General features: G+C 44.8%; 2 protein-coding genes across 2 annotated transcripts in view; both read left to right on the top strand.

The window, feature by feature from the left end:
• Nucleotides 1-1,859: 1,859 nt before the first annotated feature.
• On the top strand, nt 1,860-7,926 carry T265_13937 (hypothetical protein; the record flags this gene model as incomplete). Its single annotated transcript, XM_009171241.1, has 6 exons — nt 1,860-1,973; nt 2,005-2,109; nt 2,302-2,485; nt 3,141-3,252; nt 6,387-6,822; nt 7,828-7,926. Coding segments are annotated over 6 exons (1,050 nt in total), but the record flags the coding sequence as incomplete, so codon positions are not given.
• An 819-nt stretch (nt 7,927-8,745) lies between these two features.
• The window catches only part of T265_13936 (hypothetical protein), a gene marked incomplete at both ends in the record, with an annotated part of 11,628 nt that continues 3,617 nt past the window's right edge, over nt 8,746-16,756 (top strand). The window contains 4 exon segments of the mRNA XM_009171240.1: nt 8,746-8,875; nt 11,183-11,337; nt 14,625-14,804; nt 16,526-16,669. Of these exon segments, the coding sequence (XP_009169504.1) occupies nt 8,746-8,875; nt 11,183-11,337; nt 14,625-14,804; nt 16,526-16,669 (609 nt within the window).

Here is a 16,756-nt window from a genome sequence, read left to right as displayed (position 1 = left end):
GTGAAATTGTACAAGTGCGCGTTTTTATAGTTTTTCGTATTCAAACAAAAAACGATTATGCAATTGATGAAATACGTAGTGTTATAATGGAAGTAATGGAAGTAAATACAGGTAAAAAACAGCAGTTACAAAATGTAGTTTAAGTTCAAGAACAATGGTTAGTAAATGTGATAACGAATTACAGACAGTACACTCTCACGGTTGTCCACGTCGCTTCTGGAACCCAGTTGAAAGCTATATTAGACACTTATTTATGCGAATCCTAGCGCTGGCGAACATACAGCCCAGCGCTGAGAACATAAAAGGCAGTGCTACACCCTTTTCACTTGTACCTTTAAGGTGAACGACAGCCGCTGGACGACAAGAATAAAACCAACACGGGATACTTGGACAAAATCCTCGGTCCTGTGTACCAATCCGTGAATCCGTGATGCGCCGCTGAGGCCCCGGGATGCCTAAATAGGGCTCAGAAGTTTAGACTGGTACTCTGAACTCAATTGTCAGATTGCTTTAGTCCACCAGGGACATGTCCTCGGTTTTGGAAATTCAATTCCATTGTGCGAATACTGGGTACCCTAGATTTTATTTGAAAGTTGAATTTTTAGGTTCAGCGCCTTTTCTGAAAGAATGATGCCTCTTTCCTATTGGCCATTGCCTTTTTCGTGCTTTGCTTTTGGTTAAAGCAGTAGAACCCTCCCCGAAAACCGTTTCTTCTTCTCAACGCGCTAGGACTGTTTGGGCTCGGGCCAACGCTGCGCTTGTTCTCAAGCAGCGTATAGTTGTTGGTCGTACCTGTTCAGCTACTTAACAGTTACTTGGATCTCAATCTACAATCTTATAGACGATCTTAATAAACCATGTGTCAAACACCTCTCCAGCTTTTTATCAGGAGGTAAAAATATGGTCATTCTTGCTCATTCGCACAGCAGGTCGGAAAATTGTGTTCGTCTTCGGCGAACACAACTGTGTACGGTGGTAATGATGTATCCTATTAGATGAGAAGAATGACGAATTCTGAACGCCGCCTAAGATTGAGTGAGTGATAGATCTTCTGTGGGATCTTCCGAGGTGCTGACTCTTTTTTGACGAGCTACCCACTAACAACCCACTCCGGGTGCTAGAGTCTGGGCATGTCGACATGTCCGAGTATGTCCATGACATACTCGATCGAGTATGCCTATAAAATGTGGAGGGTTTTGGAAGCCACCTACAAACTGTCTTTACTTTTGTTGCTCCTGATGCATTTAAACCCTTGTTTAGGAAGATCTATCTTGTCTGGGAGTCGCCGCACACTTTGAAAACGTCTTCATTGGCACCAGAATGTTATGTGCAAACTGGACATTCTTTGACCGCATCATCTTCACAGCAAAAGCTCAACAAATTTGCATCTCTTGCATTCATCTTATTCAGGGTTATAAATTACCGACAACATTAGCGTGAATACGACTTGTTAGTATGGCGTTCGCGCTGTGGTTCTTGGTCACCTTGTCACTCCGTGGTTTGCCGTGACGGGTTCTTTTTAGACTAATGGTTAGTGTCTGGGCTGCTGTCACTGCGGCGACTAAGTTCACATGGGTAGCTTGAAAAAGCTACCTCACCTGTGTCCACAGACGCTTTCCTCCTGTACGACAGTTGAATACTTATACGCATCGCACTTTGCTTCCCCTCACTAACCGCATTTCCGCATTGGATTTTAGCATAAGAGTGTTCAGTCCTGTTCACCCAGATGGAGGACACTGGCGTGCTTTCGGAAGAACTGCATGGGTTTGGGCTGCGTACTACTGATTCCAATGTGCTACAAAAACGTATGCTGTGTATCCTCATGTGATGTTTCTACTTTCGTAGTTTTCCAACTAGGACTAAAGTGGGATGTAGACGAGGCCTCCTTAGTCGAAAAATACGTGGCCTTCCAGCGCAACGCAAAGCTACCCGATTTAGTTGAACACAAGCATGTTGAGCTTTTCGACAGAGAAGTACGTCTTTATTGTATCCCCTCTTACACAGTCAGATCTCCGCTCGATTGGAGAGCTCCAGACACAGGACTCCCAAAAACATACCGACCGCGCTTCCAAAGGTGAACATTCTACCTCAGAAAATGCTGGAAGAGCTGTAAGTTTTCATTTCATTGTAGTTTATTTTTACGCTTAAGAATGGCTACTGAATCGCAAAACGAACAGCAGAATCTATTCAGCTCGTACATACCCAACTCTACTGTCCCGAAATTTCAGCTCCCAGGAACTTTACGGACTTCAAACAAAGGCATTTCCTCGACAATTTTCATCCATTTTTCTTTGTTTAGAGAACATCTCTTTGGAGGCCAATGCAAGCAACGAGCCAATCTGTACTTACCTGTCAAGCGCCGGAAGTACAGAGACGTTTTCTGCGAAGGAACGCGTCCCTTCTGCTGAATGGACTATCAGCGACATAGACCCTTTCCATGCACCGGTTAGATACATGCACCAACCGACCCTTGAGAAAGCAGAAAGTACGTTCTTCCAGAAGTGTCAAGTTTTTCCTCCGATCAAGGCGTGGTTTAATGTATCATTTTAGTTGAGCAATCATGCCCCTAGGTGGTTTTCTGTCCATCTACTCGCGTCCGTGGATACTTGTGCACATTCACTGCCTCTGAGCTCTACCAAGAGCAAAACTTGTGTCCTTGTTTTTCATGCCGTCTAATACAATGATTGTCCCAGAGCTAGAGACTAGCTTTTCAGTGATAGAAATGTAGCTACTTATTAGTTTGGTGCAAATTTCTCACCCGAATACCATTTTTCATAGCCCCCCAATCATCTATATATACAGTGATGATGACATTTGCCGAGAAACTATCCTGTAGGAGAGTTTCTCTGCTAAGTCCGTCGTTCACTTCGCTGATATGAATGAAAACCTAACTGGTTTCGAGAAAGTTACCTTCCTCTCGTTCAAACACGTCGACTGGATAACACTGGAGGAAATCCAAATTAAGGGAGCGAACTGAGGGTAGAACCTTTTTTGCGGAGAATGCTGTTGGGAAGGATCACTTTCGTTCGCCCCATCGAATGACACATACATGTCGTGAGTAGTGGGAAACTGTTAAGATTTAAAGCCGAAGTTTATCCTTTACGTCGAGTAACTTTCAGAATATACACTTTGTTTTCCAGTCTTGGACAACTGGACTTGGGAACTGATTAAACGTGCAATGAATAACCTACCCGACGAATCTTTAATCACACCGAACCCCGACCCTATTTCGGATTCACAACCGAGTGGAAGGTAAGGTGCCACTGTTTGCTGTCATTCAGATCACCAGGGTTATGGGCACGTCTTCGGCAGTCTTTGGCGCTGGTTCCATCTGTACGGTGGTGAGAATGTATAGGGTTACTCCCTTTTATCTTTACCCCGCCGAAATTCTCCGTAGCAAGCTAGGTAAAATAAAATTAATACATGGACCCCTTCTTGGTTCATTTTCTAGACTGGCACTCAACCCGATATTCGCGATAGGCTGAATGACTGGGTTAATTTATCTCAGGGGACTATCTACTTTTCACCCAACTCTTACTTGTTTATTCACCCAATCTTAATTGTCGCTTGTTGGAAAACATGCTTGATTTATTAGTCACTATCGATTCTCTCTACATCGATATTCCGATCGCTGTAAACTATACCAACGAGGGGCTTCAAACTCTTTAATAGAGTTTGTTGTTAACCATTCAAGAAATGTCTTATTAACCAGAGATCTGTTTGTATGTACTGGTGATGGTATTTTCACTCTGATAGTGATGTAGTGATAAGCACCAGTGAACTGAGAAATTGCAAGTCTACCGGAGGAGTCATGTTACCTACCAAAGTTCTCAAACTTGGTGGGCAAATGTTGGAACACGAAGCTTGTCGCCTGCTTGCACAATCTGGGAACCTGGGAATATCACACGAGAAATAAAGGACATCGTATCCATCGTATCGCAAATCAAAGGACAGAAAATCCGACAGAAGGCTACAAATATCGACGAATGCCTTTTCTGCACCGCAAGTAAAACCCTTTCCGACGTTCTGCCCGACGGGCTGAACGCTGATATTCTGAGCGTCCATGCTTCGAATGAACCATGTGGTGGATTTTGAGGCTAATGTAGCACGGTCAACCTTGGCTTTGCAGCAAGGAGGACGTCGAGAACAGATGAATCTTCGTCGATTTCACAAAAAGCTTTGTTACTGGCTAGGCGGCGCTGTGGGTCATCCTGCAGCAGCTCCGCTGTCCCGTAAATTCACCTAATGCTATCGATTTCATTTGCTTCAATGTGAAGTCACGAGTACCTAATTGTATCATCTCTATCGAGTTCGAAATTAGCACAGCCCCCACTTATTACATTACCGATCTTTCTGGGATTGTCGCGTAGTAGTTTCGTGATTCGAAAACTAGCCTGCGCATCCAGTATCATCCTGATCAATCTGTATGGATGGTCTACACAATCATGGTTTTAGGTCGAGGATCTTTATGAACAGTACGGGGCTGCATATGTTGAAGCTCCGTGTGCACTCTTTTCCAGATATTTTTGTTTTTGTTTAGGTTCACGGAGGTGGAATTCTAGCGAATAATCACAGAATTTGTCCCAGTAACATATCCTCCTCCTCTAAAGATGAATCTCTCAAACCACGTTTAATCATCTATTAACCTTCCCGGGTTCTGTAGAGGCTCCCTTTTTCTTAATTAGTGGTTACGGCAGCGTGCTATCACACTGATATCTTGATAGCATCCTGTTTACAGGACTGTCAGTCGATACTGAATCAAATGCTCGGATTGCCAGAATGTGTCTTCGTTTGGAGCGACCACACTGCGCGTGTACACCAAAGTTGCAATATAGTGTCAGTTCTACTGAAGGCACAGTAGAACGCTCGAAAAATTTCATGTTCAGCGTCTAAGTTCTTCAGTTTCAGTGGTCGGTTTAAACTCGTCACAAGTTTTCTAAGGATCCATGGTCAGCGTAATGGAGTGCACCTGGTTGGGTAGGCTGTGTAAGAACACTCGGAGTTTGACTACTCACGCCTCCTAGGCCACATTGGTTGGGACATCACACGTCAGAGGACCGTTCACCTTGGAGTGTTCCTTTTACTAAGCCTTGTGCTGAGTGGAAGCGACCGAGAGACGAAGTCTATGCCGTGGCAACGGAGTATGAGAGCATCAACTTGCAAACTCAGTCGGGTTGGCAAATGGATGGGAATTCTGGAGCTCAACTGACCAGTGGTTAATGATAGACGTGGCTCAGTCACGCAGTCAGCGGCGCTCCTGCATCGCTGTTGCTTCAATGCATAGCTGCCCAATTCCTTGTTGATCCAGACAACTAGAATTATAAACATCAACCAACTGATTATGCCATAATCTCCAGTGCATGAGAAGAACGTACTCTTGGTAAGTGGTTTGTGGTTACTAAGCTAAAACGGAACGAAACGGGACACTGGGGCTGGGCGTGCTTTATTGAGTACAATCGCAGGCACATACACCTGTGCAACCAGATTCGGACTGGGTCACCAGCTTAGTCACTCCAAATCGTGACGGAAGTTGTCTATGGTTAGCTTGCTACGACAACACCTCGTCGGTTTCACTGTCGTACTGCGACTTCGCGGTGGCACTACTGACTTGCGCCCAGCTATTCAGCCCCTCCTAACTGATGTTGTAGTGGGCATCCTTCAAGAAGCAATGCGAAGTTAATCACAATCATCGGTAATCACCACCAGTCGTAGAAACCGGTGCCTAACTGACGTACAACCATGGTTCAGGAAGACCGTGCAAAAAATTTGAAAAGAAACGGGATAGCAGAATTACTGCTAATAGTCCTGTTTTCCTGGAGAAAACTGCCAAGAGCATGGTCCAGCAGGTTTCCAGAATATTGTCGTAAAGTCATCTTAGGAGCATTTTAGAGCAAGACAGCATAAATGGAACTAAGAATTTTTAGCGAACCTCCCCAACACATGCCCGGTACGCCAGGAGTGTCGGCCAAGCAGTTTTGCTAGAAAGTTACAAGAGGCTCGCCAGTGGGCTCGGTCAGTCAGTCAGTCGGTTAGTTAGTTTTTCAGCTACGAAACATTTACCGAATAATTTTGGTGCCACCTTCGTTTACTGAGGAAGAGGAGAATAACGGAATGACAGTCAGCTTTGGAGGCAGTGATCCAATATGTTCGTCTACGTTAAATGGTTACGTTTTCCCGGTATGGCAGAGTGTAAGAGGGCTCTGTTGTAAGACTGCCGTGACATCTACTGAAGAGCAGATGGACCACCAAAACGTGCCAACCGTTTAGGGCTTATGGTGTTGTGGTTTTTGTACTTTTTTTTTACAGTGTTCTGTGCTGTCCGCTCTTCCAATCAGCTTCGCGTCGGCAAAAAAAATACAATTTTTGGCTGATTTCCCTTGTTTCAGGGTCAATCCTAACGGCCTATTCATCCGCACTCCGATCAAGATGAGCTCTTCCCAGGCCGTCTATAGCAAGCCAGAACCTATGGACCGTGTTACTCTTCTTCGTCCCACCTGCGTCCGTCTGCAGTCTCCTCATCTAGTTGGCGGACGAATTGCTGCTCAAATTAGCACAGTCTCCGCGACGCAGCTTGCAGATAAGACTAACGGAAACTTCGGAAGCTATTCTGAATTGGCCAAACAACGCCTCCAGTCCAACAACGTTGGCCTCGTAGGGCTACGACAAGTCAGTGGTGTGCAGTCGAGTATGGAAGGCGTCACCCGACTAGAGTTCCCTCTTTCTGACCGATCTATTAGCTTTTCTCTTTATGCTGGACAGCCGGTAGTAGTACGAGCATCGAACCCAACGGGACAACTGCTGTGCGTTACCGATGTGTTTTCGGTAAGCCTTGTTGTATAAATTTACTCGCAATCAATAGGTTTTAGCTGTTTGCATACCATCTTTGCATTCTATTCTGTTTGTCTGCACACTCTCAAGGGTGTGGTCTGTCATCCTCAATACCCAAACCTACTGACTCATTCTACATCGGCGACGTTTTTCCGTCAAGCACTTGATGATCTATATGTGGTTGACCCATCCTCTTCAAGAGTATATCTACAGAAAAAGAAGAAGAGTTTTCGGGAAGGTTTGGTAACAATCGGTAAATTTATTGCTGGGCAGCGTTTCGCTTTTGACACAGAATCTTCACCAGGCCAAGTGACTAAGTTACGAGGTTGGTTGAGGTTTAAGGCAGAAGGAGAGCCAACCAAATAAGTCAAGCTTAATATGTGTCAGTTGTTATCAGGTTACATGCTCAAGTGAAGCTTCCAGACTCGAGATTTGAGTGAGTCTATTACGAAAACGGTGACTTTCTTGCATTCAACTTTCAGTTTTTTGTATTCTATCTTCTACAAACGCCCCCAAATAGCTTTTTGGACACGCTTGTAAGTAGCTAATTTTGCTAAATCTCTGATGGTTCCGAGTTCTGTCTGTCGATCCATATGACTGTTTCTCCTGTAGCATCGGTTTTTCTCCACCCAATTGTTCTGTACGAGGATATCCTATATCCACTTGTATGCTGTGAGATAAGTTCGGCATTTGCCTATTTACAAGAGGACACTACCCTAAAATGATTCAAGTGGCGTCCGCTGTAGCATTTCCAGCTGTTTGTCAGGTTCTAACATGTAGGATTATGACGAGTCAGCTTTAGCAGGAGCCGTGCATTTATCACCGTTGCTATTTTCCTTCTGGTTCTTCTAAACTTTTTACAGCTAGAGGATATTTAGAACCGCAACAAATTAGGGAGCGACACTTACTTCACGAGAGATAGCTTATTCGGCACCGAACATGTATGATGCCCTTTCTCATCATCATCATCATCATCATTATCACCATCATCGTCGACAGCATGACATCAACACCGATGCTTCGCTTTCGTACAACCATGGTTTGTTTGAAAGCTTTATTGTGAAAAGAACAAAGATGAACGAGGAAGAGACTTTGTGCTAGTTTAACAGAATCGTTCTGAGGTGCCTACAGCTCCAGACACTCATTCAGGCAATGTGGATGGAGACTGACAACAAGAACGCCACTGACATCCGTTAGCAGCTATATCTTGCAGAGTCTCCAACAAGGCGCAGTGAGAATCATGCGGTTCCCATCCTGGAAGGTGAGTAGCACCGACAGCACCCAAGCGTTTCGTAATCTCCTTCATACCCCTTTGACAGGTCAAGGAGTATGAAGGAGATTACGGCCCCAACTAAACGTGAAGCGAAAGAATGTCCAGCATTTAACTCGGTTAATAACACGTGCCAGCTAGAACCCAAAATGGGAAATGACTAATAAAGTACCGGAATAAAATAGGGGGGGGGGGGAACGACATCCACCCCAGACTTGATTGGATTTGTGCCTTGGCGAATGGTAATTTGTGAGTTGTTGTTTTATTAACAACTTCGGATAAGATTATATTGGTTTTTGAAGGTGAAGGTTGAGATCTGCCTGTGGATACACTGTGGTCTCTGTGCTAGCATCCGAATTGTTCGAATTGTCTGTTTGTTCCAATCGTGACAAAATTGCCGGCGACCTCAGTGAATTGCATGTTTCCGTGTTTATTGGATATGAATCGAAAAAAAAATCGTCCAGCTGTAGCACCCTTTCGGTGCCTAGCTGCCATGCCATACGAAGGAGGCACGAGGGCTGGGATACTGCCAGGTTGCCCAAGCCTAGACAGGGGAAGTCGAGTGGCAGAGGTCGGGTTCGAACCACGAACCTTCCGGTCAGTAAATTCGCGCTCTAACCACTTGGTCCATCTCGCCCCCATTGGATATGAACGACAAACGGGAATCTTTTACTTTTTGTCATCGGTATGCACAATATGAGAATATACCGGGTTGCATACCACAAGTTCCACTTCCCTCACGGGAACGTGCTTCGACGAGCCTTCACATCTCAGGGAGTGAGTCGTGCTTCGACGAGCCTTCACATCTCAGGGGAATGCACCCAGGAACATCCAACCGGATGGACAATGCAGGTCATCAGACGCCCCACGTTCTGGGACATACACTCATCTGGTGTAGAATGGGTAGTCATACGCACAGGTGACCTCACTGAGTGCGGAGCATCGAGTACAACTGTTTCCCAATACGTGGTAGGACGATTCATAGACGGGAAGTACGCTACCGAATGAGCTCCAAAAAGGGCTGTTGAATAGTTTTCATCAGCCTTATGTCCCACCAAAGAAATATATTACCCTATCTCGAATATCGTACTAACTGAAACATGAGGCGCTCTTTGTGTATCGCACTAATTTGAAGGAAATCATAAACGGGACATGCGGTTGGGGTTCATTTGAGTGTCCAGGTGAGACCAATTTAGTGTATTTCCCGACGCAGATCTCCAGTTTGCAGTGGGGGACACGTTTTCCCAAGGAGTCTCACCTAGCCGTTCAAACTGACCACCACTTTGCCACACAAAAGTTTAATGAGCTCCCGCGGACAAAAGTGACGAATCCCTATCAGATTGTTCGATATCCCAGAGATTAAAAATAGTCGATTGAGGCAGCTGATGTCAGTGTAGGTAGGCATTTCAGGACAGGGGAATGCATATACGAATCTGGTGGTGAAGAGATTACGATTGATCGTGGGGAATGAACTGAGTGGCATTACTCAGTTGCCGTGAAGAAGAGTTATGAAGCTTGGGTCTTCGTTCAGGGCATGTTTTATAAGCAGATGAAAGGTGTCTTAGATCGTCGAGTAAGAAAGCCATGTTCTTTGTCCGTACATTGTAGTGATTGCAGTGAATTACGCAGTTCTGAAGGCTTGTCTGTGTCTCTTTCCGTTGTGCAAAAAGCATGAAAGAGAGCTCTCAGACCGTGTTAAGATTTTGGCCGTCTTCAAGTGCAGAAATATACCGTCAGTTTTTTGGACAACGTTGAGAAGAGTAGGTGAAACACTACCCAAACCGATTTCACTGTATATCCTGGTCGCTGACGAAGGATCCTTCTGATTTTTACAGTTCGATTGAGCCAAGACATCGGTATCAATGTAAATTACCCGTGCTGCACTGATGTAACTTCAGTGGGCATTCATTGTCGATTCTTTGGAGTTGTCTGTGGTCACACAAAATTCAGTCAGATTTTTTTATCGGGACTGACCACATTCATCTTTCTTCTGATTTATACTATATCTTATTGAAGGCATCAGCTGAAGACTTTACCACACGACTTACCTTATCCAGCACAGGTTTCTTACTTTCGTGTTTCTCCTTTGTCTTATCATCCCTCTTTCCCGTCATTTATTACTATCTACTTTTTAGGCACCCATCGTTTCCACCTCCAAATACTCACCACCTAAAAACGGTACGTTCAGCAGTTTTCTGGTGGGAATCTTTAAAAAAAGGACCACCGTGGTAACATGTCTTGCTTCGTTCTAGCTACTTACCGATTTTTTTTCAAATGTTCCTTTTTCCATCCAACTTAGCCCACCGTCTTCAAAGAGCACCTGATAGTGGTTGTTGTATTTTTCATAGAAAAGATTTCGACTGGACTTGACCAAACGTTTGTCATAACTACCAAGGTAATTACGCACTGCATTGTAATTCCCCAGCACAATCTACGGGAAAACGGTTATTCGGTCCGTCTGTGGACGATGTTTTGGTTGACGCTGTTATCGATTCTCCAACTCCTGTAAATAAGTCTTTTTTATGGTACTGACTCGTCCCGATTTATCTTTGGGACAAACCTCGTCCAATATTCCCTGTTTGTCTTATCGGAATGCTTGTAGAGCCATCTGTTTGTTCCTTTTTTCCAATCTTCAATTTGAGGAACGACGGGCAATCGGGTGTCTTTATCGTCTCGCGATATGCGTAGGATAACACCCAATAAGTTTGTGAACAATAAGTGCCTGTTTTTCTACATGCGTAGAAAGAAATCCTGGCCGCATGTATATTAGACACTGCAGCCAAACCAGTGTTTGTAAACTTGTTTTTTAAAGACCAGTGGATATTACCCTGGCCACTGCTCACACATGACTCCTCGATTTGGGATTCCCAGAGCTGGGCGTTGCGTCAACTCCCTCCGGCGTCCTTTCGAACGGAAGGAATTACTTTCTACTAATTCTGTCTTTGGTCCGTCTGCGTTACCTCATGCTATTGCTTCTGAGGGACTTCCGTTTGTAATAGCCGCTCACTATCCTTCAGTTGGAAAGTTCTGGCTCAACGAGATGAACTTCTGTTCGTTCCGTTTCCTTATCTGTCTTTGTTGTAGCCCTCAATGTGATGGTTGCCTGTGGACCGTACACCTTGTCCGAATCAAACGATCCATCTCTTTTGCTGACGTTATTACGTGCTGTGAAGAAGAATCGACCGCATGTCCTCATTATGATTGGCCCGTTCGTCGACTGCCAACACTCAGCTGTACAAGTAAGCATCCATTAACGTTGTCTGGCAAATCGGTCGTGTTAACAATGTTAGTGAAGTGTAGACGATCATCGTAATGGGTCCTCGTGCTCTCTGTTCACGAGGAATCGAATAAAAAAATCGTTCAGCTCCTGCACTTTTTCGGTGCCTAGCCGCCATGCCACACGAATGAGGCTCGAGGGCTGGGATACTGCCAGGTTGTCCAAGCCTAGACAGGGAAAGTTGAGAGGCAGAGGTCGGGTTCGAACTACGGACCTTCCGGTTAGTAAATTCGCGCTTTAACTACTTGGTCCATTTCGCCAGGGGCTGTTTGTTTCTCGCGTTCGTTTGCTTCAATTCAACTAGCTATTAGTCCCCGTAGTGGTTTTTGGCTGAATGGCCTGCGGGAAATTCGGTCGTTTGGCTTGTCGTTTTCCTGCCAAACGAGTAATGTTTATTCTGCATTCTGTCAGGCTTGTAGATCAGGTGACGCGTTATCCCGGTACGCCTGCTCGCGGAGTACTATACGACCGTGCAGGCAGGAACATGCGGTAAAGATACCTCAGCGGATACAGCGGAGTGGGTTCAACCCATCGTTCTAAGTCACCGCGTCGTTCACATTTTTGTCCCGATTTGCCAACCACCGTGATGCGTTATCGGGGAGCATGTGTCACAAATGGCGAGTGACTCAGTGGTTAGAGCGCGAATTTACTGACTGTAAGGTTCGTGGTTCGAACCTGACCTCCGCCTCTCGACTTCCCCTGTCTAGGCTTGGGCTGCAGTATCCCAGCTCTCGCAACTCCCTCTCTTGGCATGTCAGCCAGGCACCGGAAGGGTGCTACAGCTGAACGGTTTTTCGTTGTTACCAAAGTTCCGCAAATATCGACTCAAGTGAAATTCATGAGTAGACGGAGTCCTTTTTGGTACTGACTGCTTGCTTACATGGAGGACATATGGGCAATTACGGAGTGAGAGAGAATGTTTGCTTTATGAGTACCGTTAAATATTCCCAATGCAAACCAGACTTTACTCTGAGTAACGGTGATCCAGTGTGAGGTATTCAGCAGCAAATTCGATAACTCAAGAAAGATCGAATGGTAGTCCACACCACTCACAGGTAGCCCAACAACAGACCCAAATCAGGGTAAAGTGAGTAGGCACCACTTTTCTTTGCAGCACAAGCCAAAATGACGCATTAAGTTAAGGATAATCCTGATGGATTCCTATGTGGATTGAAGTGGATGCAATTTTGTTGGTAATTCTCTGTACTTTGAGAGCTGTTGCGTAATGCTCTTTCCCGATAAAGAGCCGTTTATCTGATGGTTTGTGTACTTATGAATTTTCTGTAACTAAGATATATCAGTCGGGCGAAGGGATTAAAATAGTTGTTATATAGGTTAGCGGAATTTTCGGTCGTGCTGACCGGGTAACTTGTTTTATAATCTTGTATTAGTTGACGGAACGAACCCTTTTGTCAACACTGCCGCCCAAATCAGGCTTTCTTGTCTCATTATTAGAAGACCGGAATTGCCAAACTCTGCACGCTTTCCTAGGCCTCATTTCAGTACCTTGTCTATGTAGTCCACATCGTTTGAACGACAGCTAGGCTAGGGTCTTTAGATTATGCCTGTCGCAAGCACAACCGCTGTTTTCAAATGAATTGTGTTGTCCAATCATAACCAATTTCGCCGAGTTTCGAAAAGGGGTCCATCATAACGCACAAGGTAAAAACAATTATATGAGCACTTTGAGGTTCTTTCGCACCGCTAATGGAGATGGAATTCACTATCCCTAACATGGTATGTCACTTATCTGTGGTCTGTGGCGATCGTCATTTTCTAACCGGTGCGCTGAATTTCGTGTTAGTTACAGAATACCGTTGGACGAGAGGTGACTTCAAGGGAACTGATCTTGTGATATCACACTACTCATTTACGGCACCAGGTTCCGATTAAAATTCGTAGGCAACTTTAACTTTGGAGGACTTATATTTTACCTACCGCTCCTAACACTGAGAGTGGGATCATCAGGAGTTGAATGACTTGCCAATCCATACGGTTTTACATAATAGTAGTAATAATAATGAAAATGATCGTTTAGCTGTAACGTCCTTTCGGTGCCTAGCTGCCATGCCACCAAAAAGGAGCACGAGGGCTGGACTACTGCCAGGTTGCTCAAGCCTAGACAGGGGGATTCGAGAGGCAGAGGTCGGGTTCGAACCACGGACTTCGTGGTCAGTAAATTTGCGCTCTAACCACTGAGCCACCTAGAACCACCTGGAGCCACATAGAACCATATAACCTAAGAGCTACCATGATCGTCTACTATTCAGGTTCGAAATAGAACGTGCTGCTGCTGTGTTTGGTGAAATTCTTCTTCCTGAATTTCCTGACCCCCAAAAAGTTGTCATATGGAGTATTCTTGTAATCAAGTTGAATGGATCAACTGTGGAGTGTTTTTGACGCGTAACACTCTTGCATCCTGTCGGGACGCAAATGTATTCTTAGGTTTTCGACACCTAGACATGGGTCCATGAACCTGGTATGCATTCGAACCGTTAACCCTCCCTGTCAGCAGTTCACGTCCCAATTTCTGCAGTGTGTCAAGTTTTGTGGAAAATCCCAGCAGGAAAGAAACACACTGAAACGATGTGGGTGATAAATTCCTATTCCTTTGTGCTACACACAAGGTTTTTGGAATTCCTCCCTGCAAGAACCACATGTTGGAAGCATCGTTCAAGAGGTGTGAAGTGAAAACTGTAATTGATCCAAAGAACTGACTCAACTTACCAAATCTGACCTCGTGAAATGAATGCAACGGTATGGGAAGAGATCGTTTGAGAAATCGGAGTTGTCTCATGTTTCAGACTATCCTCATGAGAGCAACAGGAGGTGACCTGATTGGATTTCACTGTCCTTCCACCGACTGGTGGACGCCTCGGGTTGATTAAGCCGAAGTTCCACGTGTTCCTGTTGGGTTTCAAGAACAAGTGACTATCAATGGAATCTGATGTTAAACGGTGCTGAACGAGTAAACGAGTGTGAGCAACAGCATTATCCGTCACCTTTGTTTAAGTGAGCATTGTCAGCAACGTGGGCACCTGTGACCTCTGTCATCTTGGGATTTCCTTGGCTGCTGTGTTTTCGTAAGTCAATTGAAAAATAACGACCCCGGCTACACTATTTTCGATCGATGTTTTGCTCACCAATTTGTTTTTTTAAGTGCCTTTCACAACCCAAAAACTGATAATTTAACCATGCTTCTAAACGGATTATTTACCTTTCCCCCGTTGTTTAACTCTCCCTACAAAGGCCTATCACGATTCCACTTACGAGGAGCTTTTCCACACCCGAATCAATTCAGTGGCAGAATACTGTAGTCATCTGGATGTTCACTTGGTGATTGTTCCTTCGTGGCGCGAAATGCATCATGATCCCGTCTATCCGACACCCCCGTTCGATCAGTCCTGGACACAACAGACACCGGAACTTGTGAGTGGAATTTAGATGATTGTGCAGCTCAACAGAGTTCGAATTTGATTCCACCTGTAAAATACGACATCATAGTTTTCCTCCAGTCTTAGTGACGGGAACCAGACTCCTACACATGGGAGATATGCTGGTTGTCGATTGGAAGAATTTTACACACCCAAATGACGATTATCCAGTAATATGGATAGACATTCACGAACTTGACTTCCACAGGCTGATCAAGCTGTAAATTTTCGGACCTTTGGGGCCTTCTCAAACGCTGGCAATATCGAAAGCATCTCTGTGTGGTGATGGGAACATAAGCTAGTGATCATGTCAATCATCAACCTAGATCTCTTATTGTACTCGAAGCCCAATGCATAATGGTTTCAATGGCAGAAGTGACCAATTATAGCGCTGAAATGGATATATCATCATTTAGGTGAAGGCAGTATGCCGAAAAACCAAGGTGCAGTGCACAGCCCCTTCATCTTTATTAGGAGTCATCATCAGCAGTACACATCTCACGATTTTTCAGTGGTTTGGAATAGCAGCATCCTTGCTAGTGTTCAAAAACTACACGGTTTGGCTACGATTGACTGGTCATTAATGTGATTAACTCGTACCTAGACAGACCGTAGCTCTTCACCATTGACGTAGAACTAGCTTCAGGTCTATTCGTAATGCACAACTCATAATGTTGTTGAATATTCGTTGACAGCCCACGACCGGTTTCGCCCTCCTTGGGGCTCATCAGGTAGGCGCCTGGGTTCCAGGTGAGTCTCTCGCAAAACCAAATTAGTTTGCAAATGAGCGTGTTTCGCTAGCTTCAGGTCTTTTTTCATAAAGGCCAGTTTCGCATCAGACTATTTCGAAAGACTTCCATCATTTGATCAGGAGGAGTTTGCGCAGGTAATGCAAGTAAAGTCGGTCAAGAACCCGAACATGTAGTCTTTGCACTATGTCGCTGTCATACAGTGGTGAAGACAGCACAACAATTTACGTACAAGTAATAATTGTTGTAGACGCGTCCCTGAAAGCGACCAGTTACGGCGGCTTTCGCAATCGGCTCGCTCACTCCATTGTCACTGCGCTAGCAGATAGTAGAAATCCGTGTAGCTTCCAATTAGTTCGTATAATTCTTGGTGTTGTGGTGAAAGGTCGACAAAGGATAAAGCCGATAAGGATAAGAAATATTTATCTTTAGACCAAAGCAACAGGTCACTGAATCGAACATCAACAACTGCTGGAATTCCGCATCAGAATGCGCGAGTTAGGCGCAGTTATCCGCCTGCTTGACTTGCATGCCTCAGCAATAAATTGGCCTGCGATAAATCACCCGCGATTAATTGCCGTCGTTCAGTCAGTCAGTTAGATGTGGTACGGCACTGTCGCTGAGTGATTAATATGGGATTGGTTAAATGCTGCACCATCTGGTGTTTGCACGTATTTCGGATTGCTACGGACAGGTTGACTTGTGTAGGGTTAGTAGCTGGGTGTTTTTCTACACTGGTCAGTATAAAAATTCCAGAAGCTGTTGAAATCTTTGTCAGCTTGTTGCGGCTGACTTAAAAATTCCCTGTTGAAATCTTTGTCAGCTTGTTGCGGCTGACTGGATCAGCTCACCCTAAGGAAATCATTGTCAGCGAAACAATCAGTGGAGTAGATGATTCTTCGTTTTGGTTTCATTCACAACAAACGTATCCCGAAAGATTGAGATAGCATTTTAAATAATAGATTAGCTTGCGACAAATACACTCATATCCAAATCAATTTGGTTTTCACGGGAGACTCAAGTGAATCTCTCGTTCATGATGTTCTGCAACTCAATGTGGTGCACACAGGCTGCCTTATGTTTCAGTTGGTACGATACTCGAAATATCGCAGTATATTTTCATAGAGGAAACTACTCATAAGGTTGCTGAAAATCCATCGACAGCCCACGACCGGTTTCGCCCTTCTTCGGGCTCATC

This window comes from Opisthorchis viverrini (assembly GCF_000715545.1).
Source record: "Opisthorchis viverrini unplaced genomic scaffold opera_v5_123, whole genome shotgun sequence".
Taxonomy (NCBI): Eukaryota; Metazoa; Platyhelminthes; class Trematoda; order Opisthorchiida; family Opisthorchiidae; genus Opisthorchis; species Opisthorchis viverrini.
This window is presented reverse-complemented; position numbering and strand designations above follow the sequence as displayed.